The sequence below is a fragment of the Moschus berezovskii genome, chromosome 7 (assembly GCF_049115385.1).
Source record: "Moschus berezovskii isolate FMDL1 chromosome 7, NW_MosBer_1.0, whole genome shotgun sequence".
NCBI lineage: Eukaryota > Metazoa > Chordata > Mammalia > Artiodactyla > Moschidae > Moschus > Moschus berezovskii.
The window spans coordinates 61,108,196-61,135,544 of record NC_142466.1 but is presented as its reverse complement, the minus strand read 5'-3'; the positions used below and the strand labels follow the sequence as shown (position 1 = coordinate 61,135,544).

The 27,349-nt window shown below is 40.4% G+C and overlaps 1 protein-coding gene across 1 annotated transcript in view; it reads left to right on the top strand.

Annotated features, from left to right (window-relative positions):
- GNAQ (G protein subunit alpha q) overlaps positions 1-27,349 on the top strand; it is a 328,650-nt gene that overhangs the window by 103,443 nt on the left and 197,858 nt on the right. The window contains exon 2 of the mRNA XM_055426923.2: positions 8,587-8,771. Within this exon, the coding sequence (XP_055282898.1) occupies positions 8,587-8,771 (185 nt within the window). The remainder of the gene's footprint in view (positions 1-8,586; positions 8,772-27,349) is intronic.

Here is a 27,349-nt window from a genome sequence, read left to right as displayed (position 1 = left end):
TTTGCTACCCCATGGACTATACAGTCCATGGATTTCTCCAGGCCAGAATACTGAAGTGGGTAGCCTTTCCCTTCTCCAGGGGATCTTCCCAACCCAGGATCGAACCCAGTTCTCCCACACTGCAGGTGGATTCTTTACCAGCTGAGCCACAGTGTAAGCCCTTGCTCAGAAAAGGAGTCTGGAAAGACATATACCACAATATTCAGATTTTAGGAACTTTGAAAACTCTTGTTTTTCTGAATTCTCTATAATAAATAATTGTAACTTTTTAAGTTGGAAAAATGTTTAATAAAAAGAAAGTTTACAAGGACTTAAAACCAAGAGCCCTGGACAAACAGGAGGCCTTGGTAGATTATAGTCCATCTTCTTCCTAATTAGTTTTCAACCAGCAAAATCCTTGAACAAGTCACTTTGCTTCCCTCCTTTGTAAAATAAGTGAGTTTGGAGCTTCTTAAACTTTTCCCTGAAATATATCCAGGGGCAGAAGAGAGTGAACAGACTCTTCTAGAGGAGAGGGCTAGGGGTGCAGGGTAAGTTGGGTATGTTGGCTCAAAGAAACTTGAAAAAGTTTTAGCCTGAATATTTGTTTAAACTTCTTGTTCTCCAAACTATACTGCGTGCATACAAGCTAAGTCACTTCAGTCATGTCCGACTCTTCACAACCCTATGCCAGGTTCCTTAGTCCATGGGGTTCTCCAGGCAATAATACTGGAGTGTGTAACCATTTCCTTCTCCAGAGATCTTCCTGACCAAGGGATCGAACCCTCGTCTCTTATATCTCTAACATCATACTGATGTTAGTTTAAATTTTCTTAAATTAGTACGATGTTTACATACCATAAAGTTCATCATTTTAAACTGTACATTTTAATGGTGTTTGGTATAGTCACAAGATGGTACAGTCAACTGATGATAGTTTTTAATACATGGATGTTTACGGTGAACATGCTCTGGTAAAATGACATTCTAAGAAAATACTCTTGTATCTTTGAGTAACCTTGGAAGCACGTTTTTCAGGAGGATTTTCTATTGTAAGAAGCCTGGAAATGAAAGTGAAAGTTTCTCAGTTATGTCCAACTCTGAGGCCCCGTGGACTGTAGCTGCCAGGCTCCTCTGTCCATGGGATTCTCTGGGCACGAATACTAGAGTGGGTTGCCATTTTCTCCTCCCAGGCATCTTCCCAACCGAAGGACTATGTAATCTCCCTCTTCCAAAACGTTTTCAATAAATTGCATTCTTAGTCCTTTTTGCCTGTCTTTTAAAAATAACCTAATTGGGTGAGTTTTTATTAACAGTTCTAGTTACTACTAACTTATTCATCTCTTCAGTTTCCATTTACAGTGGGTGATTTTCAATTCAGTTAATTTCCATGCTACATTTAAAAAACTATCCAGTACCTTATCCAGTACCTTCTTCAGCCTTGCTGGGGATAAAGAGTTAAGTATTATCAGCCCTTCCTCTCCAAGGACAGTCTTTAAGGAAAGGAAGTCATGGTGATTGTGGAATTAGAGCTGTTCAGTTTCACGAGCAGGCTTCCAGTATAAGTGGAGGAAAATGGATGGGAAGCAGAATATGTGTATTTTAAAGTACATAAGCCGGAATGTGGACGGCACATGGATTGCATTTTGACTCAGTGTTATTAAATCACTTTTATCTCAGTGCTATTAAGTCTTTGCAGGTGTGGGTTGATGATGTGCTTGTGGGTAGAAAATTCCTCCTTGAAATTTCTGGTTTTGCTTTATCCAAGCTTATGTGGAAGTAGCCCAAGTTCAGCTTTGGTGGTATTGAGATTCCATATTTTAGACTCTTGGCCTAAACCAATGGACCTTAAGTGCAGATACGTGGATTACAATTGAGCCCATGAGAGTCGGGTTTGTTCTTAGCAGCTCTTTATCTGGGTGCTGGCCAATCAAGAGGGCAGGACAGGGGCATTTGGCCTGAGCTTTCACATTAATTAAAGGCTTTAGATGTAGACCTCTGATGGTTTGACAATATCTCCAAATACAGTCATGAAAGGCACTGGAAGGATAAAACGGATATATTCACTGTACAACTTAAAATACCACAGTTTTTAGAGCTCTGTTTTGGCATTTCTTCTTTTTCCTGGGAGCCTAAAAAAAGTGGCAATGGTGTGGGTCTCACTGAGCCTATAAGAGGCCCTGAGAAGGTCTGTTTTCCGACGTGCAGAGTAAAAGAAACGAACCCTTGCAGCTCCCGCGTGTGCAGTGGTCCATGATTGTTTTCCAGGGGAAACGGGGCACAGCGTGTTCTTCAGACAGTGGCAGTTGTAACTGACGTTTTTAGGACACTGAGCAATTCTTGTGTATATGTGGATTGTGCTTCACAGCCCTTTTGATAAAACGTAGCCCAGGAAGCCAACTTCCATGGGAAAGAAGGAACCATTGAGTCCTTGACTGCTTTCAACTACAAGTGACAATTCATGAAACCATTAAGAAGGTAATATGTTATTGGATTTAGAAGTGTCAGGGTATGGGATAAGAAAAGCTGTCTTCTAAACAATAAGGCTCAATTGTATAGCACAGGGAGCTATGTTCAGTATCCTGTGATGAACCATAATGGAAAAGAATATGAAAAAGAATGTGTATATACATACACACATAACTGAATCACTTTGCTGTACAGTAGACATTAACACATTATACATCAGCTATACTTCAATAAAGGCTTCCCCGGTGGTTCAGTGGTAAGGAATGTAGACATGGGGATTTGATCCCTGGGTCAGGAAGATCCCCTGCGGACAAAGAAGGGCATGGCAACCCACTCCAGTATTCTTGCCTGGGAAATCCCATGGACAGAGGAGCCTGGCAGGCTATAGTCCATGGGTCACAAAAGATTCAAATACGACTTAGTGACCGTTTTTAAACAGTAAGGCAGATTAATACTTCAATAAAGTAAATATTAAAAGATTATGCTGAGGAGGAAGCCCCAAGAAAGAAAAACTGGCCTGCTTTTAGAATTGGATGGAACTGATTGCAGCTGCATCTTGAGACCAGCAGAGTAGTCAGTGTAAAAGTATAGAGGCTTAGTATGAGTAGGATCCATAGAGTAAATATGGATTTGTGGCAGAAGCTGTATATAGGAATACTCTTGTGTTGAAAAGATCTTGGCAAAGCCTAAAGTATCAGATTGTGTGTGAGAGAGAGAGTGTGTACATCAAATATGCTGTATTCTAATACCTTGCAAAGTGATGCAGTCCACAGTAGGATATTAAATTTATATGTTTGTCCTGATGGAAAGACACGTGAAGTGAACTGCGATTGCGCTCTGTGCCTTATCCTGATCCAATGGGTAGGAAAGAAAAACAGTATCCCTCAAAACCAATTGTACTTGCTAGATGAAGTGGCCTTTTTAAATAGCATGATTCTTTTTTTTTGGACACACCGTGCAGCTTGTGGGATTTTAATTCCCTGACCAGGGATTGAAACGTGTTCCCTGCATTGGAAGTGCAGAGTTTTAACCACTGGACTGCCAGGGAAGTCCATAGCATGATTCTTAAGTAGCCTTATTTCTGGGTATTTTAATGGGCTAAGATAAGAAAAGGCATGCTGCTGCTGCCAAGTCACTTCAGTCATGTCCAACTCTGTGTGACCCCATAGACGGAAGCCCACCAGGCTCCCCCATCCCTGGGATTCTCCAGGAAAGAACACGGGAGTGGGTTGCCATTTCCCTCTCCAAGTGTGAAAGTGAAAAGTGAAAGTGAAGTCGCTCAGTCGTGCGTGACCCCACAGACTGCAGCCCACCAGGCTCCTCCATCCATGGGATTTTCCAGGCAAGAGTACTGGAGTGGCTTGCCATTGCCTTCTCCGAAGAAAAGGCATAGTACTTGACAAAAAGTATAAATAACTTTTGGTGAAAATTTTCAGCCACATTTATAGAGACTAATGAGATGAAAAGCAAAAGTTTTCTAGACTCACATCCTTCCTTGTATGTCTTAATATACTTGTTATTATATAATATGATTGGAGATATATTCAAATTAGCAAAGATGGAGCTCCCATCCCCAGATTTAATGTAAGGGCTCCTTGCTAGATTTTATTTCATCAGTGGCTTTGGAAACAGTAGATTTGTATTTCTTGAGGTAGGTCAAAATTTGCTTATGCTCAATGCTGTGAAAAGAGATTAGGCAGCACCAGATTCACAGAGCAGCCTACTAGTAAAAGTGTGCTTTCGTTCATTCAGAGATAAAGAATTGTGAAGTCTCTCATTATGCTTTCCGTGTGGCCTTAGGAAACGACGTCATTTTTATAATCCGGAACAGCTGGGATTTTTTGTTTGTTTGTTTTTAAACAGATTTTAGAAATTCTAATCCAGAGTAGATTTTTTAAATGTCCATTTCAAACACCAAGAATATTGTATAAGTTTATGAAAATAGGAGAGGAACATGAAATTTGGTTTACACATTTGTGAAGAATAGTTCATTTATCTCCCATGATAGAACTCTTTCTCGAACAAAACTTTTTTTGCTTGGTATTGTACCTGTAGCATTTGTGTTACGCAGATTTTCTCTTAAGTGAAGCGTTGTCTTCACTTTTAATTTGCAGCAGTTATACAATAGCATCAAAGTGTGCTGCTGCTGCTGCTGCTAAGTCACTTCAGTCGTGTCCGACTCTGTGTGACCCCATAGATGGCAGCCCACCAGGCTCCCCCGTCCCTGGGATTCTCCAGGCAAGAACACTGGAGTGGGTTGCCATTTCCTTCTCCAATGCATGAAAGTGAAAAATGAAAGTGAAGTCGCTCAGTCGTGCCCAACTCTTAATGACCCTGTGGACTTCAGCCTACCAGGCTCCTTCATCCATGGGATTTTCCAGGCAAGTGTACTGGAGTGGTTTTTGCCATTGCCCTCTCTGACCAAAGTGTGAGTGAGTATTAAATTTGTATGTGAAATTTGCCTGGGAGGGATGGCCAGTCTTGGAAGATGACACCAAGATTCAAAATACTATTAATTGAAGTAATATTTGGAAATTCAGAATTCGGTTAGATGGATGAAAGTTGAATGTAGTCAAGACCACGTGGAGACATTTTTGGACTACAGGCAGTGGAAGTTAATTATCCTGTATTTGCACAGCTGTGATTGTGAAAGTATCGCCAAACCCAGGCTGGGCAGGTGCAGGCTGGGCTCGAGCCCTCGTGCTGGCACTTACCAGCCTCGTCATCTTTGCTCGGATGCTTCACCTCTCCAAGGCCTTTTCTTTTCCATGGAATGAGGGAAAAGTCATCTATCTCAGGATAGAGGATAGTGTCAGTGTATTTCACTGGGGCAGAATATAAAGCATTGAACATGGATTTATTCTTTATGTTTTTTTATTGGAATATAATTACTTTACAATATTGTATTCGTTTTTGCTGTACAATGAAGTGAATCAGCTGTTAAATACACGTATACGTGTATCTCCTGCTCCTTGAACCTCCCTGCCCCACCATCCTGCCTCTCTAGGTCATCACAGAGCTCCAAGCTGAGTATGTCAGTGCTGCTCTCCCAGTTCATTTCGGCCTCCCCCCTCCCTCTGTGTCCACATGCCTTCAACACAAATTTCTTTAGTTTCCTTTACAAGAGAGGATATTCAGGGGGTAGAGACCACCATTTGCCTGTCAGATTAGAGGTTAGTCTTGAAGTGTGTATTGCTGGGGGGCAGGTGGGCTCAAGTGTCCACGCTCTGGGGGACAAGTACTAGATTTATCAGCACTTCTGGAGATGAGTTGGGAGCCCTGGATTCTAGTGTGGGCTCTAGCATCATGATTGGCTTCCAGAAGAGTGTTAAAAGAGTGAATTGGTGGCTAGAAAAATGTAAGTACTTTGTAAACAAGAGAGCACCTTATAAATAAGATTTATAGAGAAAGAGCAGAAGAAGAAAAGACACCCCCCCACTCCCGGCTTCCTTTGCCTTTCTTATTCATTCATTTATTAAGCTGCCCTGCTCTCCATTGGCTATTTACACCTGTCAGGGTCTCAGCAGGAAACAAATGGTCCACTCCTGCTAGGTGACTGAGAAGAGTTTTGTTCAGGGACTGTTTACAAGGTATTCATCCAGTGTAGGCAACCAGTAAGAGCTAACGAGTGCAGTAACCAGGGGCCAGCAAGGCAAGGGAGCAGGTACAGGAACCCAGAGAGGGCCACCTCGCAGGAGCTGTAGACTCTTGAAGGGGACACAGCGTATCTGTGGGGCCCTTGCAGGAAGCAGACTGGGGAAATAGATGCCCCTTTCTCATCCTCCTGCTCTGTGGTCTCTTCCTGTTGTCTCCTATGGATTACACCCAAGAAGACGGAAGCCAAGAGAGCTGTTGATGTGAAATCCTTCCCAGCCAGCCTCCTGGGGCATCAAGCAAGATGATATAATGGAGAGAGAGGATCCCGGGATGTGTCCGCAGCAACAGGAAAATATCTTAACTTTGGAGTTGGGTTTTGGATTCTTTTTTCCTTTCCTCTTTCCCCATTCCATTCATTGGCTGGTGCTGTGTTCCACCTGTATTTGGAGTCTTCATTAGTGTGATGCCCAGGAGCTTAGTGTAGATCCCAAGAGAGGCCAGGTGTTGACTGCTCTTGCCCAACGAGACTTAATTGAAACAAGCCAGAATGGTTTAGATGTCTTCTCTTTACTTTCTTGATTTTATTTGGGTGTGGGGGGAGTATATAAAAGCCTTCAGCTAGGAGAAGGCGGCCTCTTGCCTGACTCTCTTTCCTTTTCTTTTCATGTCATTAACCTCACATATTAAGGTTTCTTCCTGTTTTTGGTGTGGAAAAAAACTGGCAGAGGTTCTGATTTGATGATTATGTCTCTAGTTGGGCCCTCAGAGCAAGGATAAGGATAAGGATATCTGGGATAAGGATAATAAGCAGAGAAGCAATTTGGATCTTTTTCTTCCATACTTTGAATTGCTCAGAAAAGTAAAGATACTGGTTTCTTCCTATAAATAGTTGATTGCTAATGAGAAACAATTTCCTAGCTTTATTTCCATTAGCGATACTTCTCTTTAGACATTGCCCACCCCCACCCCACCCCACCCCCAGTATTCATGGATGGAATTATATGTTCATTTTTAACTCCTTGCATTAATCTTGTTAAAATGTGTTGATCACATTCATATTGCAGTGTTAACTTTACACTTCAAGGAATTCTGAATCACTTTATTAAAATCATATGAAAATGATAAAGGAAGTGTTAACTTTATATTTCAAGAAATTCCAGATCACTTTATTAAAGGTCATATGAAAAGAATAAAGAATTGGCGACCACAGGACTGTGGGGCTAGAAATCATCTTTGTAATTATGTGAGGCTTCTGTGTTTACCAAGACATCTGTAGTCATTTAAGAATGCTTCTATGAAAACTGTAATACTTACTTGAATTTTTCATGATTGTTTATAAAGATAGTAATGAAATCCAACCACCAGAAAAACCAAACAAAATTAGGGCAGATGTTGTATTCCTAGTTTTCAGTTCTCCTTTTCTTTCTCTCTTTTTTTTTTAAAATATCTTGTTGATAGGAAATGGAAGCAAGGACGCTCTAGTCATCCTGAGTAGTAGTATTATATTCTGCTATGCTTACTATCCTAAAAACTTTTATTTTTTTCCCCACATCGTTAGGGGAGGACATTTATTATTTTGAAAATTTCAAGATTTGAAAGGGAGAGATATTCAGAAATGTAGTTAAGTTGCACACCCGCCAAATCAACTTACGTTTTTAAAAATAAAGTTTTTAGATTTATAGTTTCAGATTCACCATAGAAGAAATATGTTGTCATTCAGTGAAATGATCTCATCTTTCTGTCTTTCCTCCTCCCCAATGGGCATTTGTAGCTTTGTTACGATTCTCTGCAGGCTCATGGTGACCAAAAAGGAATACTGAAGAAGGGGAAAATGAGAACACAGAACAAAATTCAGTAACAGTGAATTTCTGTGTCATAGTTAAGAGTGGGCAGAAAGAAGGAGAGTTCCTGTATCTTTCCTGAATTGAGTGATTCCTTGACATAACTCAGCCAACCAAACCCCTTGGAAATAAATACAATTGCTACTTGCTGTCCTGATGGATCTGGATTCTTATCTGGATACTGTGCTCTCCATATACCCCATTTTAAAGTAAGAGAAAGTGTCTAGAAATTTTCCGGCTTGTTGTCTTACTGATGTCTGAACAGCATTTGTATAAGTGCATTGTCATCTCCAGATCCAGATCCTGGTCTGCTGGAAGCATTTCAGACATACTCCAGGGAAGAGAGCTTTATCAAGTGTTTATTCTGTTCAAACCATGCTGTTTTCATTGTGTTTCTTATAAGATACATGGTTACAAATCACTATCAAAATTCCATGCTGAGTGGCTTCCAAAAAGCTGACAGTTGTTTTTTTTGTTTTTTTTTTTTAACTCTGCCTCTGAGCTGGAGTCTCCCTCCTCTCATCTTGCTGAGTGTCCCCCTCGGTGGCACTTCCCCCTCTGGTGATGCTGCTCTCCTGTGATGCTCCTCTCCGCAGGCCCTCAGGATGCCACATCCAAGGCCTGTTCCTATTAATAGTGTAGTTGTCTGGAAGACTGTGAGGTCTCATGGTCTGATGACCTGCTGTCGTTTCTCTTGCAGGGACAGGAGAGAGTGGCAAGAGTACATTTATCAAGCAGATGAGAATCATCCATGGGTCGGGCTACTCTGATGAAGACAAGAGGGGCTTCACCAAGCTGGTGTATCAGAACATCTTCACGGCCATGCAGGCTATGATCAGAGCCATGGACACACTCAAGATCCCCTACAAGTACGAGCACAATAAGGTAGGCGTGGCTCCTCCTGAGAACGGCTGGCAAAGCCATCCCAGGGTGATGGTCTCTTCACATGTCTGGGATGCATATTGTCTTTTTTAAATGGGCATTTTCCATCTCATCCTAAAATGGGGTTTTTAATAGCTCAACACAATTGTTTATAAATGTTTTTTCTTACCTAAGTCTTTATAAAGTCACAGCTATAAAAGATTGGAATTGTATTCCTAGTGATATCAGTGAAGGACATGTCTGGATATTTGACAGTAGGTGTATGGATGTTTAAAATGTGGGGGCGCATGTTACATTAAGAAGAGAGTTTTATCAGTTCAAGACAAATTGACCCTAGTGAGGGGGTTCACATGAGAAGTGGTGGCCTTGCCTCAGCCTCCCACTCTGTGCTTCCTTGAACAAAGAACAAAAACAGCCTCAGACCATTCTGTCCAGTTTAATTTTGGATTTCGTGACTTCCTTTCAGTAGTACCACAGGCTTAATTTTATTTCAAAATAAGCCCATCTGTCACTTCAGTAACCTTTCAAACACGTTTCCCTGCAGTTGTGTTAAAATAATGGAAACTTCTAAAACCACTTGAGAAAGGGTTAGGGGAATAAAATCTAAATTTTTAGCTTTTTAAAAACCAAGCAAACTTTCCCAATATTCAGCATTATTTCTTAATTGAAATAGAAAGCCAGATTTTTTTCTTCAGGTGAAAACAAATGCTGTCATTGCTTACCCTCCAAATATTATAACTACGTGATTGATCCCTAACAAGTTTGGTGCATCTGAGGGTGTCCTCAGGTTTGAGTTTATGCTGGGAGTTTATGAGGGAAGCAGAATTGTAGAAACGTCTTCCTTTCCTGTTAATCAGTCAGAATGTCTAAGGGTGGATGCAGTCTTCACTCCTTACAACATGTAGGTGCTGATCTTGCAAGCTAGTAAAACCTTAACCTTTTGTTGACAAAACACTATATTTGTACGTGCAGTTATTTGAGGACCTTCAGTCAAAGCATTCATTTTCATTCTCTTAGTACTCTTGATAGTCTGCTCTTGAGGATATTTTCATATACCAGGATCAATGGGTACTAACAAGGAGTCTGCATGCCCAGTATGACTCATAAGCTGAGATGTAGCTCACAAACATGAATCACAGGTAAAAGAAAGCACTTCTCTGTACCTCCGCTCCTTTTACTATTTAGAAGCTTCTAAGTATACAGATCATTTTCAAATCAGGCATTTCTTTTTTGGAGGTGGTTCCTTAAAATGTACTGGCTGTTTCTTATCTAATTGATACCTTCACACTTCATTTTCCGATGGCTGCAAGAGTCTCTCCACAAATAACAGCGAGACCTTCCACAAATAGTCCTCCCAGCTTCTCCTCTCAAGAATGGAAAAATCTGAGTAGTTTCATGGAAATATGGTACCTCGATCACAGGAAGCTGTCTGGATACGGAAGCAGTCTGAATTTAAAAGGATTAGGACTTTTCCCCCTCAGAAATCTCAATGTAGTGAGTTTCTAAAATAGGTGGCATGCTTGTTTTGTTGCAGTTCTGAGTATTCTGTTGAAGAAATTTTTTTTTTAAATACCAGTGACTACAGTTGGTTGATAATATGATGATCTGATGAATTCTGGGTTATCATATGTGTGGTGTAATTGATGTGTGTATGTGTCTTATCAATACATATATATATACGCATACATAATGCCAGTTTACACATTAAAGTACAATACCAACTCCATTATACCTCTAAACCATTTTTCTTGGTGCTCCAGAAGACTCTTTCAGTATCTTGCCTTGATGTTAGATTTTCACATGAAGACATTGTACAGTCATATATGTAGAAGATGATGTGAAATTTATGCCTTAATCATAGAACACATAGAAGAATGCTCAGTGTATGTTATTTGAGCTCTTTGTATCACTTCTAGTTAAGTAGGCTTTACTGTGTTGGATACCATTCAGTTAAAAATCAACATCATAAAACATTACTGTAATAATACAAGTTTTTCTCAGAGATCATAATTAGCCTATGAAATCTTCCCATGTCTCTTGGTTACTTAACATACTACTTAATACAGTGATATTAGAGTGTGCTTACCCCTGAATTTCTTAAAATGTTTAATTCCTTTCAGTTCATAACAAAAATCACTCTCACATTTGCTCCATTTCTCTACAACACACATGAGTTCTAAAGTATCACCCCTTGCTTCCTCCATTAACTTCCTGAGCTCTGCCCTCTCCTTGCCTTTGTTACAGCTTATTAAGGAAATAACGTCTGTCTCCTTGCTTTTCCACCCAGCTGCCGCTTCCTCCCGGAGTTCTTCTCTGCTCCCTATGTAGCACTAAGTGATCCCACCCCCTTTAGCAGAACGTACAGTGGAGTATTGATAATTGCCTGTCTTGTATTAGTTATGGTGATTTGGGTATTAATCTTATTTTCCTGACTGGCTTCTAGGCTCTTTGAAAGTAAATCTTGGCATTCTTGGCAAGTTCTATCTTGGCATTGTTCATTGACCCTGGCATAGTATCTTGTACACAATAGTGTTCATAAAAATACTTGCTTTATGAGTAAGTAAATCATTTGTAAGCATAAACAACTTCTACCCTGCCCCACCCCCATTGTTGAAGTGATCATTCAGATCAGCAGATAGCTGTTGATGCATAAGGGAATAAATGCAGTGGGCTGCCAGGGAAGCAGAGAGGGTCAACCAGGGCTAGGCAGAAATTTGCAGTCCAGAAAGACACAAGGGCAGAGCTGAGGGAGAGGCGATTTGGAGAGGAGGAATGGCTGGAGTAAATGTTCAGAGAAAGGGATGTGTATGCAATGTGTAAACTGGCCAGTTTAACGTGAACAGAATTCCTATAGAAGAGAACTGGAGAAATGAGAACAAAATAAACAAAAGGCTTAAAATGTGCTTCTGAAGGGTTTTGAATCCAGGCTGAGAAGTTTGGAAGGCAACTATGCTAGCCACTATACCACCGACACCTTGGGCAGGCTAAGAAGTTTGAATTTTATTTTCTTCTATTTATGATAACTACTTAATAATAATTTGTGTTTTGGTTAGAATTTTCTACAGAAGTTTCTGGTTACAATGTGCTCTAATATTTTGTAAATATTTTAAAAGTTAGTGTGCATTTTACTAGCAGTTACTTGGAGGCCTTGCCTTGTGATTTGTATTATTTTGTGACCCAAAGATATAAAATAAATAACTGATTTATTAAAAAGCTTCTTTGTACCTACTGCCACATTGGCCATAGGCTATGGCAGCAACATAAATAAAAACAAACATTTTCCAATATTGTCCAGCCTAAAAATCACTGCAGATGCTGATTGCAGCCAGGAAATTAAAAGACACTTAGTCCTTGGAAGGAATGTTATGATCAACCTAGACAGCATATTAAAAAGCAGAGACATTACTTTGCCAACAAAGGTCCGTCTAGTCAAGGCTATGGTTTTTCCAGTGGTCATGTATGGATGTGAGAGTTGGACTGTGAAGAAAGCTGATCGCCGAAGAATTGATGCTTTAGAACTGTGGTGCTGGAGAAGACTCTTGAGAGTCCCTTGGACTGCAAGGAGATCCAACCAGTCCATTCTAAAGGAGATCAATCCTGGGTGTTCATTGGAAGGACTGATGCTAAAGCTGAAACTCCAATACTTTGGCCACCTCATGCGACGAGTTGACTCACTGGAAAAGAGTCTGATGCTAGGAGGGATTGGGGGCGGGAGGAGACGGGAACGACAGAGAATGAGGTGGCTGGATGGCATCACCGACTCGATGGACATGAGTTTGAGTGAACTCCGGGAGTTGGTGATGGACAGGGAGGCCTGGCGTGCTGTGATTCATGGGGTCGCAAAGAGTCGGACACGACTGAGCAACTGAACTGAACTGAATTTTGTTCTTGCTTCTGAGTTCATATATTTTGTAAAGCAAAATGTAGCTTACAAATGATGTGGCCCATTTTTAACTGAGAAATTGTTCACTGTGTGTGTGTGTGTTTTTTTTTTTACTGTGAAATTGGTCTAGTCTAGGGGACTGTCATGCCAAAATATTAGAATTTGTTTTTCTCCTGTGTGTTACTTCGCTGAATTGAGAGTCTTATTGGTTAGCTAGGGGCTGGCACAGTGGTCAGAGGGAGCCCAGGCCACAGCCTCTGCCCAGGTGATAGCGTGACTTTGCAAGTCTCTTCACAGCCCTTGCTCAGTGCTCCAGGGATCTTCAGTTCCAGGGGAGCTTGTAATAAATTGAAAACTTTAACAAAAAGCAGATTAATTCTTCCCTGGTTGTGTTTGCACTATCCTGTTCTTGGACGTTTTTTGCCAAACAAGTAATATTTATAGGTGAGCTGGTTGGATTCAGCCAAAGTAAGAGAACATGTTTGAGGACTTCTGAATACTTTGAGCTTGAGTTTATTTATTTCTAAATATTAGTTTGCCTTTTGCTTAAACACAAGTGTTAGTAGTTAACGCTGAAAGGGACTAACTATTTATTGCTTAGTCAAATCAAAAGATCCATTTAAGACTCCACTAGATGTAAGGCATTCAGCAGTGAAACAGATTACTCAGTCATTTCTTTCCGAAAGAAAGAATGTTTTCATCCCTATTATTTTTTGCTTTCTTATTTTATACAGGCGTGCTCTTCTGATTATTCTTTAGTTGAGCCTTAAAATCAGCTCAATAAAATTTCTTTGTTAACATAGCTAAGACGTGTCTTGAGTTACAGCTCAAGGAGGTAGATCACCAGGTTTTGAACTTTTGACTTGTATGTGCTTACTGTGTACCTGGCGGTTGGCATTCTTGTTGCTTTGCCTGTTGTTGTTGTTTTATATGCATGTGTCTTATTTTCTTAGTTGATTGCAGATTACCTTACAATGAGGAAGCGTCTTGATGTCTCCCACACAGCATGCCGGGAATGTTATAGGAGCTTTTGTACTCTGAACAAATTACTCTGGCTAGTGGGTCCTGGTATCCCTTTACTGTTGGCTTATAATTTCTGTGAAATCCAGGTATTCTTAGAGCAGTTTTAAAGTATTGGCAGGCATTTGCTCACATTGCCAGTCTCAGGAAGAGAAAAGAATCTGATGAGTCTTCATGCAGTGAACTCAAGATAGTTATGAGTAGAACTCAGCCACGTGCTGATGTTGGGTAGACATGGTCCTCTTCTGTTCTAGTTTCTACTGTTAGACTCGAAAGTCCTAATGACCAGGGCTCTCTTGGCACATAGGCTGCAGCTGCCTTTGATGAGCCAGCCAGAAAATTTCCAGGGTGGAGAGGCTGAGGGGACATGTTACTGTAGTACCTCCTGTCCTCCCAGAACCTTTCTAAGAAAGGACATGTCATAGGGAAAGTACTGGTTAAACACATTTACAGCTTTCTGAATTTTCTCTAATCCCTGAGAAAGCTAAGCTTCCAGAAGCTATTTTTCAGAAGAAAAATGTAGCCAAGATTCTGGAAGATTTGCCAATTTATTTCTGCCTGCCTTTGATCAGTTGAACAAGAAATTACTGTACTACATTTTTCAACATGGGGGAATTTTCTAAGAGACTGATTTAAATTTAATATTTGTCATCTCTATGATAAGAACATGATAAAGGCACACCGTAATCAGTATATTTCGGTATCTATCCCTCTGAAGAGTTGTCAGTCAGTGTTCTCTGCTTGCAAGCAACAGAAGCCAACACCAGCATTTAATTTATTAAATAGAAAAAGAATTGATGGGCCTATGAGGTCACTCAGAGAATTGAAGAGAAGCAAAAGGACCAACTCCTGGAAACCAGGACAGGTCTGTGGAACTCATCGGGAGAATTTTGAACTCTGACCATTTTCAGTCTTTGTCACCCCACTCAGGATTCAAATTCCTGGGAAGACTTGCTGGATTCATCCAGCCTGGCTTCTGTGCTAGCTGTCTGGACTAGGCTGGGCAATTTGATTGACAGTCCCTGAGGGAAATCTGGGTACTGTTAGTAGAAGAGGAATGATGCTGGCAGAAATCACAATTAACCGCTGCAAAATCATGCCACCAGTTTAAAAAATAAAATGACACATGGATTCTCCATCAGTGCAGGCCCTCCAGTTGTGTTCCACATTTACTGAGCCTGTTGTCGGATGTGGGGCAAGTTGAGGGGTTAGCGACAAGCAACAGATGTAAGTGAAGTGAGTAACTGAGCTTGGGCCCACACACTGAATAACTGAGTTACCTTGGGATTGTCACATTTCCTCCCTACCCGTGAATTTCTTTACTCTTTAAGCCTGAATGTTCTCATCTGTTGGATGATACAGATGATAATAGGATTATTTGAAGGGCTAAATAGATAATCTATATGAAAGTGTCTTGCAAATGATAAAAAGAATAGTTTGTCAATTATTATAAGATGAATTTGTTATCATGGAGAGAATGAATGCTACTCATCTTCCATCTTTATTAAGAATAAAGCAAACTGAAAATAATTTAAACAGTACAACCAGATTTAGGAGGTATCTAAGGAAAACTTTCCTCAGAGTGACAGTCATTGAAATGGGATACCAAGGGAGGTACAGAAATCTCCTTATCTGGATGTGTTCAAAAATAGAATGTATTTTTAACATGTTAAATTCTTTAAGGCAATTTTGCTGAAATAAGACCAGGCATGGACTAGACAACCTCTCAAATGCTTTCCAACACAATTTTTTTTTTCCATGCCGATTCTGATTCCAGAACTTTAGCAAAGAGGTGAACTGTTGTTAAAGTTACTTTATTACAATTTAAAGCTCCTACCTTTTTTGGACATTGTCCATTCCAGAGTACTATGAAAATTTAAGGGAACAAAAAAAGACAATTAAAAACAGATTTGTTTTGATAGTGGTTTGTAGTGAAATGGAGATTTTTCTTTCTTTGAATCCCAGTCCTGTGCTGCTGCTGCTAAGTCGCTTCAGTCGTGTCCGACTCTGTGTGACCCAATAGACGGCAGCCCACCAGGCTCCTCTGTCCCTGGGATTCTCCAGGCAAGGATACTGGAGTGGGTTGCCATTCCCTTCTCTAATGCATGCATGCATGCTAAGTCACTTCAGTCGTGTCCGACTCTCTGCAACCCTATGGACAGCAGCCCACCAGGCTCCTCTGTCCACAGGATTCTCTAGATAAGAATACTGGAGTGGGTCACCATTTCCTTCTCCACTCAGTCCCATAAGTGATTATAATATTTATATCTATGTAAGTTTTTTTAAACAGTGTTCAAAGTTCAAAATCAGATGCAGATTTTGTGCGTATTAGTAGTGATAGTTATTTTAGTTGGGTTGTTTGTTAGCTTCTGGCCACTAAAGACAGCCTGTAATTTTTCACAGGGCAACTTTCAACTCCTGCATCTAAATTTTTGAGAGTTTTCTTTCTAATAAAGAGTGTAAAGGAATCAAGAGACTTTTCATGGCCAACTTGATCTGTCAACCACATTTTTTTTCTGAGGCTCGTTTACCACTTTTTCATTTCTCTCTAAGAACTCATATTGGGGAGTTGATCAACATGGATTCTCTACTACCTATATCTGCTTTCAAAATCCCTTTGTATACCTTCACTTTTAATATCTTGCAAATATGTCCTAGCCGAATTTTTTTCCTCACTTTGTTCTTCTTCCACTGTAGTTCTTTATTCATTTTACACCCATGGCAGTCATATAAAAATAGAAAATGAGTATGAGATTTTGTAATCCCCCTTCCTTGGCCAAAATTAATCCATAATCCCAAGGCATGCCATATCATTTATGCAGGATGAGTTATCTTGAGTTTATGTTCATCAGAGGAGAACTCTGAAACAAAGAAGGACTTGAGCAATAGACTGAGGCTGATTTCTTATTTTGGTAATTTTTGTATACAGAAAAGTGCACATATCATTAGTATTGTTCATGTATTTTTCCATTGTGAACACATTTGCACACAGATCTGTTCATCCAGATTAACATGACCAGAAATTCAGAAGCCTCCTCAGGCTTTCTTCAAAATATTCCCAATCCCCTAGGGGGACCACTGTCCTGCCTTCTAATAACAGAGATTAGTTTTGTTGGTTTTTGAACTTTATATGAAGAGAAACATACAGTGTAGACTCCTTTGTGTCTGGTTTATTTAACCCAACATTACATTTGTGGAATTCTCATTGGTGTTTAATAGCAATGCCCCATAGAACTTTATGAAAGTGGTTTATTTATGAAAGTGGTTTATGTCTGTGCTGTACAGTATGGTAGCTGTTAGCCACAAGTAACTTTTGAACCCATGAAATGTGGCCAGTGTGACTCAGGTACTAAATTTTTACTTCACTTAATCTTTTAAATTTATTTTTACACATGACTAATGGCTACTGTATCAGATGGCACAGTTGTATAATATTCCATTTTATGAATATACTACAGGTGCTTACATAGCCTATCATAGAAATTTCTTGGAGTTTCTGGGTATTATAAATCATCCATTATAAACATTCCTGTACCTGTCTTTGGTGAACATAAGCATGTATTTCTTGTCTGTGAGAGTTCCATTTGCCTTGTATCCTTGACAACACTTGGTATTACTATTCTGGTGACTGTATAGTGGTGTCACGTTGTATTTCTTTGATAAGTAGACATGTTGAGCAACTTTTTTTGTATTTATCAGCCATTTGGTTATCTTTTTAAAAATACTTCATACCTTTTTCTTTCCTATTGGACTGTCTGATTTCTTATTGTTTTGTAGGAGTTCTCCATACACTAAGGAATCTCAGTCGAGTAAATGTATTTCAAATACTATCACTACTTTGTGGCTTTTTAATTTCTTCATAGTTCTTTAAGTGAAAAGTTCTTAACTGTAATATAGTCCAGTTTATTTATTTTTTTTAACCCTTTTGACTTGTGTTTTTGTATCCTTTTGAAGTAATCTTTGCCTATTTTAAGGTTGTGTAGATAATCTGCAGATTTTTCTTCTAAATTCTTAGTTGTTTTTCTTTTTACATTTGGATCTAAAAATCTATTTCAGATGGATTTGGATCTAAAAATCTATTTCTATATGGTGTGAGGTGGAGTTGGGGATCAGGTTTTATTTTTTACATATGGATATATGATTAATTCATTTATTGAAAAGACCATCCTTTGCCCAGTGCAGTGCAGTGTCTGTCATCTTTTACTTTGTCATTCAACAAATATTTAGTAAAATTTCCTATGTGAAAATCAACATAAACCAATTTGGCTGTTTTTAAAAAGGAAAAAAGCAAGTGCTCTAAGGAACATTACCGATTTGTCCAAACATATGCAAGAACTCTGTTTAAGCAGTCTCCCTCTAAATCCCTTTCAGCTGCTCAGACCTTGGATGTCCGGGGACTGACAGCCACCATATAAAATTCATGTGGCATAGTTTAACACATTTTAGTAGGAAGTTGTGAATCTGGTCATTTGGCTGTTCTTAGTTAACTCCTGGCAAAGCATCACATAAATATTTTCCTTGTTCTTTTAAAACAAGTAATGCATGACTTTCCCCTTTAATTTTAAAACAATGCACCTATTTCCAATTAGAGAGTCAGAATCTATTTGTTGGAACCAAACAAAGTGAATGCCTAATGGAGTTTGAAGGGATCTAGTGAGAGTATGGGGCTTCCCTGGTAGCTCAGATAGTAAAGAAACCACCTGCAATGCAGGAAACCTGGGTTCGATCCTTTGGTCAGGAAGACTCGCTAGAGAAGGAAATGACAACCCGTTCCAGTATTCTTGCTTGAAGAATCCCATGGACAGAGGAGCCTGACAGGCTACAGTCCTTGGGATCGCAGAGCCAGATAGAACTGAGCGAGTAAACTCGAGCGTGAGTGAGAGTATGAGAAACGCTAGCCTTTCTCCTCTTCATTCTCATACCACTAGAGAAATGATGTCAGCTCTGAACTTACGTTTTTCTGTTGACATTAAGGTGAGACTTGCAAGAAGGCAGTATGGTCACATATATCAAAGGCTAAAATCTTCCTGTTTCTTGTACTCTATTCTTCTTTGTATTGTTTACCATAAATCACTTACACTTGCTACATAATTGTGCTTTTAAATAGCATATTGTCATTCTGTTGTGATTTTCATGAATATATGCATGTATCCAAACATGAATAACCTCAGGAAAATGTACCTTAAGAAAATAATGACGATTATTATTTTTTTCCTTTCAAAGGATAAAAAACAAATGCTCCATTTAAAACTATGATCACTAGTTTTGACTGATTCATTGTAAACCTATACTTCGAACACATTTATTTTCCTGATTTTTTGTTGTCATCGCCACTACTTTGTAAGATGATTATGCAGTTTTCTTAGTCTTGTGTTCGTTGTTTAAAATGTAAAATAACTTAGAAAGGACTGACATTAATGGCATATATCAAGAAACTTGACACAGTGACTGTGTCAAGATGTGTAAGGTTATAGACTGGTTGGTGGGTTATCTGCTTCTTTCAATGTACACACATCCTCTGTGGTAAAAAGTATAACGGTTCTGAGCAAAAAAAGAAGGCTGTGCTGACTGTAGTAGGCATGAGTCTGTCTGGGAGGTAGTGAACAGTCCTTGAAGTCATTGGTTCAATGGTAGGAGTTTGGCTGTTCAGGTCATCGTTTTCCTTATGTGTATTGAAGGCATTAGCCCTATCTTCACTCTCAGGCTATACTCATGGCAAAGGCATCAGTGGGTAACTATTTGGTTATATTACACTGCAGCCAGACTCTCAACTAAAGTTGGATGTTAAAAAATTTGAAAATTCAAATATCCTTCAATTGACCTTCGTCTTTTATTCCATATTGTAATGGAAAATTTAGTGTTAGCAGTGCTTGTCAGAGTTTTAGGAATTTTGGCTTTAGCAAAGCTAACCTCAGATATGCAGATGACGCCACCCTTATGGCAGAAAGTGAAGAGGAACTCAAAAGCCTCTTGATGAAAGTGAAAGAGGAGAGTGAAAAGGTTGGCTTGAAGCTCAACATTCAGAAAACAAAGATCATGGCATCTGGTCCCATCATTTCATGGGAAATAGATGGGGAAACAGTGTCAGACTTTATTTTTTGGGGCTCCAAAATCACTGCAGATGCTGATTGCAGCTATGAAATTAAAAGATGTTTACTCCTTGGTAGGAAAGTTATGACCAACCTAGATAGTATATTGAAAAGCAGAGACATTACTTTACCAACAAAGGTCCACCTAGTCAAGGCTATGGTTTTTCCCGTGGTCATGTATGGATGTGAGAGTTGGACTGTGAAGAAAGCTGAGCGCCGAAGAATTGATGCTTTTGAACTGTGGTGCTGGAGAAAACTCTTGAGAGTCCCTTGGACTGCAAGGAGATCCAACCAGTCCATTCTAAAGGAGATCAATCCTGGGTGTTCATTGGAAGGACTGATGCTAAAGCTGAAACTCCAGTACTTTGGCCACCTCATGCGAAGAGTTGACTCACTGGAAAAGACTCTGATGCTGGGAAGGATTTGGGGTGGGAGGAGAAGGGGACGACAGAGAATGAGATGGCTGGATGGCATCACCAACTCGATGGACATGAGTTTAAGTGAACTCCGGGAGTTGGCGATGGACAGGGAGGCCTGGTGTGCTGTGATTCGTGGGGTTGCAAAGAGTCGGACACGACTGAGTGACTGAACTGAACTGAAGTGCAGTGTTGGTGTGCTATTTAGCCAAGAATTTGATATTGACATAAAATGGCCAATACCGTATACTTTGCTGATGGCCTGTGTAGATATCATGTGATGCGTGCCCAGCTGTGGGGGAGAAGGATGGCCTGAAGGAAGAGTTCTTTTTCTTTGAACAGTGACACTTTTGGACAAATGCTATATGAAGATGAGATGCCTTCTAATTTGCATATAGGTGCCATGTAGTCCATTGGCAGCTTTGGGTCATCCTAACTGGGGGCGGGAGGAGAAGGGGACGACAGAGAATGAGATGGCTGGATGGCATCACCGACTCTGTGGACATGAGTTTGAGTGAACTCCGGGAGTTGGTGATGGACAGGGAGGCCTGGCGTGCTGTGTTTCATGGGGTCGCGGAGAGTCGGACACGACTGAGCGACTGAACTGAACTGAACTGAATATGAGGTGGAAATGGCAATTTTATATTCTAGAACAGTGCTTCTCAAACTTCAATGTGTGTGAACCAAGTGGAGATCTAGCTAAAATGTGGATGGTATTTCAGTGTATCTGCAAAGATTCACGATTCTGCTTTCTCACAAGCTCCCAGGTGATACTGAAGTTGCCTGAGTTAGAGTTATCTTTGAAATAACTGACAACCACCAGAGGCAGTATGAAATCATCAGTGGACTTCTTTGAGTAAAGATCCCAGAACCGATACATCCATAGGATTTCAGTTAAGGGACATTCAACAGGTTACAAACTTTCTAAATTATACCTTCCTCATCTGAAATGTGAGAATGATAATGTTACCCACTTCCTATAGTCGATGTGGGTATTATTAAGAGAATATAGATACAAAACTTTTAGGATAGTAACATTAGTATAGTAAGTGTTCACTGAATGGTTGGTGTCAGATTCTTCCCAGAAAGTTTTGGGACAGGGAAGACATATGGGACCTTGGATAAAGCGCAGAATGTGTGAGGAGAAACTGCTAATGTTTGAAGATGTTGAAAAGGCTATGACACAACAATGAGATATGAGTTCCCCATTATCAAATATACCAGTGGTCTCCAGGAAGTAGTGGCCTGGCCTCTTGTAAAACCTAGGACAGCTGGTCTAGAGTATAAGTAACAGCGGGGACTCAGAAGGGGTTCATGATCGATGTTGCTGCTGGGGTCAAGGGACACTGATGCTTTCTTGGTGGTCAAGGTATCTTATTTTCCTGACTCCAGGGTGTTTGCTAGTAAGAGGGGGCAGTCAGTCCAGTGAAGAAAGTGGAAGAGGGTGTGGAGGAAAGAAAAGGGAGAGAAATAACCTTTGCCCTGCAAAGCCAACCAACCAGCCGAACAAACAGACTTGAGCACCATGTCTGAACAAACATGTTCAGAAGTGTGAGATGTAGGTAGTATTCTAATTTCACTAATAACAAAAAATGTTTAAAATGTATGTCTCCAATCTCCATTTGTAAGTTTATGGGGCTGAATTTTAAAACCAGAGTTGGGCTTAATAATTTCAAAAAGGCAGCACTGTGCTTGACTCCATGTACACCTTTGGACACACACATATAAATTCCTTATGAGAGAGCAAGTGGAGTTCTCTGCAGCCACTGCAGCTGTCCACCTGCCACGCCCCTCACGGCCGGAGACAAGACTGCACTGCCCACTGCTGTGTCTTAGAACCTAGCACTCTGCCTGACACACATTCAGGAGCAGTAAATGTCCAAGCAGAATGAAGGAACCAAAATCTAATTGAACAAAGCTGGTTGGGTGATTGTGGGCCTTTTAAGCTCTTCATTCTTATAATCATCCATCTGACTGCTGCTTCCTGACTATAACTTTTTAATTACCTCTTTATATTTTTTATTAATCTGGAGTAGGAAATGGCAGCCCACTCCAGTATTCTTGCCTGGAGGATCCTATGGACAGAGGAGGTTGGTGGGCTACAGTCCATGCGGTCACAGAGCTGGCCATGACTGAGCACACACAGATTTTCAGTAAAGAGCGTGGTTATTTGTTTCACAGCTCTGCTGTGCTTAGTCGCTCAGTCGTGTCTGACTCTAGCCCACCAGGCTCCTCTGTCCATGGGGATTCTCCAGGCAAGAATACTGGAGTGGGTTGCCATGCCCTCCTCCAGGGAACCTTCCTGACCCAGGGATCGAACCCAGGTCTCCTGAATTGCAGGCAGATCCTTTACCATCTGAGCCACCAGGGAAGCCCATTTAACAGCTAGTTAATTTTAAAAAACTAAGCGTTTTTCAATTCCTTACAGCTGAAGGAAATATGAAACATGTATTTTGCTTCGGGGACTTGGAGTCTCATTAGAAAGAGAGAGATAAGATACCCAACAAAATTTTTAAATTCTCTACTTTTCAGTCAAGACAAGGATTTCTACATGAAAGCTTATGTTTTTCTTCCTTTTGTGATTTTCCCTTCCTTTGTCCTCCTTCCTGTCTGCCTGGTGGTACATGTGGTGATACATCTGGCACTGTTGGGCATCTGTCTGTTTTCTGACAATTTCCCAAGGAGGTATCTCTTATGGGAGCCAGGGAAGTTGTCTCAGCTGCTGCACTCCTGGGCTGCCAGTCGGTCTTGCTACATGATATGAGCTTGATCCCAAATCAAGAAAGTGATTGGAATGCTTACTCAGCAGAAAAATCACTTGACTCTTAATTACAAAACAGATAGTTATGTGAACAGAGCTATAATATGTGAAACTAAGAAATTTGATTGAGTGTTTTCATAAGGACTGGATTTTTTCCCCCACCTCTTTTTCCCAAGTGGAAATACATTGAATTTTAAAAGAATGAAGATAAATGTGTTCATTATGAAATTTCACATCTGAAAGCAAAGGAAGAAAGTGAAAGTGAAAGTCACTAAGTCATGTCTGACTCTTTGTGACCCCACGGACTATACAGTCCATGGAATTCTCCAGGCCAGAATATTGGAGCAGGTAGCCTTTGCCTTCTACAGGGGATCTTCCCAACCCAGGGATCGAACCTAGGTTTCCCACACTGCAGGCGAATTCTTTACCAGCTGAACCACAGGGAAGCGCATGAAAAGAAAATTTAGATCACATCTGAAAGCAAAGGAAGAAAGTAAAGATCGCTTGTATTACCATGTGAGAAAGTCACTGTGAATATTATGATAGGCAGACATACTAAAATTCAACTATACACATATAAATGTAGGATCACTATCCTTTATCCAAAACTTTGTAGTCCAGATTGTTTCTGAATCCGAAGATTTTTCTCTTTTTAGATTTTAGGAAGATAATCTGAGAAATATGTATTTTGTAAAACCACCATCGAGGTATGGAATAGGTCCCTGTAATCAAATACTTTAATGTTTCGGTAACAAAGTATTTATAATTAAGGGTATAAAGACTCTTAATATTCTTGTAGTAAGTCACATTTTCCCATAAATGCATCATAAAAAAATATCTTTCAGTTCTTGGAACTTTTGAGAATTCAGGTTTTAGATAACGGGAGTGTGGACCTGTATATAAATACTAATTGTTTTTGTCGGCTGTACACCACAAATACTTTTTTTCTGACTTGCTTTCTCACTTGTGCAATATTGAACATACTTACAGGATAAATTGTTAGAAATGGAGTTGCTGGGTCAAAATGTGTACATATTTTTAAGAGTTTTGACAAAGCTTGCTGAATTGCCATCCTGAAGTGCATGCATGCTGTCACTCAGTCATGTCTGACTGTTAGTGACCCCATGGACTGTGGCCTACTAGGCTCCTCTGCCCATGGGATTTCCCAGGCAAGAATGGTATTTCCCAGGCAAGGAGTGGGTCGCCATTCCCTCCTCCAGGGGATCTTCCCCACCCAGGGATCAAACCTGCATCTCTTCCATCTCCTGCATTGGCAGGTGGGTTCTTTACCAGTAGCGCCACCTGGGAAGCCATCCTGAAAGATCATACCAAGTTTCAGTGTAGGGTCTAAACATGCCTGTAATTTACCACATCCTTGCAAATTCTGCATTTTATTGATGTTTTAAATCTTGCCAATCTAATAGACTAAAACAATACTTTACCTTTTTCAGTACTAATGATGTAGTTCTTTTGTGTGGGAGTGGGGATTATGCATGGTGGCATGCTGGACCTCAGTTCCCCAACCAGAAAACTGAACCCTTATCCCCAGCTGCTTGGACCACCAGGGAAGTCCCTGTAGTTCTTTTCATATGTGTTTGCCTGTAGACTTTCTTGTAGATTCATTGATTGCAGAGGTTAGGACATTTTCAAATCATTAAACTGAGACTATCACCTCTTGATGTTTTTGGAGATGCTATATATGTCAGGTATGATCACTTGTAGTGGTTGTTTCATTTAAAAAGTGAGTGGTGATATAGAACCAGTGTCTGTGTTGGTGTTAGCAAGCTGTGTTTCACCCCTGGCTGGCTCATTCTCACATGTGGTTCATCAGAGTGTCCCCTTGGTTCTTTTAACCTGGACAGGTATGGTTGGGCCAACTGTGAGGACTCTTTCAAAGATTATTTGGACAGAAATTTCCTGAATACAGAAGAGGTGTTGAATGGCATTCACACCTGACGGGTTTAGTATGAAATCTCTTTAAGCCTATCATCAATGTTTAGGTAAGAATAAGCAAGACTGTGCCCTCAGGCCTGTGCACTTACCTCATATGATATTCTGACAGCTGTAAGATAGTACAGCCACACTTACTCTAAAAGAGGAGTTTTGAAGTTTTATCCTTTCATTCTGTAGGGTCTGAAAAGATTTCCCCTAAATCTGAGACAGTGGTTCTTAGATGTTAATGGTTCTAACATCTAAGAGCCAGGTCTGGAATCACTTGGGGAGTTTAATTACCATGCAGGTACCTGAGGTCAAGCACTAGAGATTGAACCCTGCAGGTCTTGGACTGCCTTTAGAAAAATAGCCCAGTTCTGAGTTTAATCAGGTTATAACAACAATGGTAGTAATCACAGAAGTGATTTTATACTTTTAATTGAGGTATTGTTATTATAATGACAGTAAAGATGATCATAAAAATTCTTGTTAATGGCACTCTTAGGAATGTCTTAGATGTATGTGATAACTCAGTATTAGTCAAAGTTTCAAATTAAATGAATGAGGTAGTTTTGGATTCACCATCCTTAATATCTGGTGGAGTTTTATTTCTTGGTAATAGAAAATAAGTACTTGAACTGAGGACCATTCTTAACTTTTGAACATAGACAAAACAAATACATGCAGCAGTTTTTTATGATAAAAAAATTTTTGTAACATGATTAGTTTTCTAAGCTGAGCAATAGAATACTAGAAGCAAACTAGAAATTTTCCTGTTGACGTGATCTGACTGTTTTGTAATTTTTTACAGTCAGCATTTCATTTCCTTACAGTTTGTGTATGTATAACTTTATTTTTCTGTTTTGAAATGAGCCTGTGTGGAATCTAGCGGCTTCCTTGGGGATCCTGTTGCAAGCACGTTTGTGAACAATAGATAAATCATTTGTATCATTTTCAAACGTGACCGTGCAGTCAGCACTCTGGAGCAAAGAAACATAAAAGGATGTTAGCCTTCACCATGTTAATTTGGGTCAGCCCGGGGTACTTGCTAATTATGTGACCCAAGGACTAATTATTTTGTGAACCTTGTTCTTAAAAACATAAGCAGATGTGTGAACTCCCATCTGCTCAATCACCCAGATCCCTTTGTGTCCTGAAAACTGATGATTTATGGTCCCCACAGTCAGCTTTTGACTCAATGAAAAGCAAAGGTAAGTCCGACTGATAGAAGAGTCCCAGTGGGAACAGGGTTATCGTTGATGGCCTCTGCACTGCACGTGTTCACCGTTGCAGGAAAGGGGGCTCTGCGTTCGCTCAGATCAGCAAATCTGATCTGGCTTGTCAGATTACCCAAATAGATATGAAAAGTCAAATGTCATCCCCTCACTGTGCTTGTAAGGGCATTTATACGCGTGCGTGCTAAGTCACTTCAGTTGTGTCCATCTCTTTGCAACACTATGGAATGTAGCCTGCCAGGCTTCTCTGTCCATGGGATTCTCCAGACAAGAATACTGGAGTGGTTAGCCATGCCCTCCTCCAGGGGATCCTCCCCACCCAGGGATCGAACCCACATCTCTTATGTCTCCTACATTGGCAGGCAGGTCTTTACCCCTAGCAACACCTGGGATACCCAAGGGCATTTATATTTTGCCTTCAGTTTTAAAATGATTTGACAGGATTTTTGGTTTAGTTTTGTGTTTCTCTCAAACACGGACAATACATGTAGCCTGGCTGTTAGGTGTGAGGAACAGAGGCACACAGGTGACCTCCCCAGAGTCATACAACCCTGAAGTTGCATTTTGAAAAATGATAATTTACTTTTGGACATTTTTTTTTTCTCTCTTCTTTTGAAAGTAAGGTGGATTTACCTGTAAGCTGTAATGATGGGTTTGGACTAGAATGGCCAGTGTCAGATTATTTTGCTTCCTTACTCTTTGCAATCTCACAGAGTGGGTCACTTACCTACCTGTAAACCAGAGAGAGGCTGAGTGGAGAGTCACCAGTAACCTCTTGGGAAAGGGAAGGGAATTATCATTTAATAAGAGCTTTGCTTTTTTCTCGTCTGTTTGTCCAATACCAGACAGGTGCCAGAGGTGTCCCACTTTATTCCTCACACTTTCTGCTACTTACTATATTCTCCCTCTATAAATAAGAAAACCAAGGCTTTATGAGGTAAGATAATTTTCGAGGCTACAAAGTGACTATGTGGCATCTCTCAAGGGGTGTAACACCCATGCCACCTGGCTCCATGGCGCAGGTCTTTGTCAGGCCACCTCAGCCATCAGGCTCCATCCTTGCTCACTTTCCTAATCTTGTATCTGTGACTGAGCCTGGTTGGATGGTCTGGGACCTGGGGTGCCTCAAAGCTTAATCTTTTATGTCCAGTCTGCCTTTCATCCATAGGTGCCTGATGTACCACCCTGAGTTGACCTCCTTCCTATGACCTCTGACCCACATTGCTCATGGTACCTTCCAGCCCT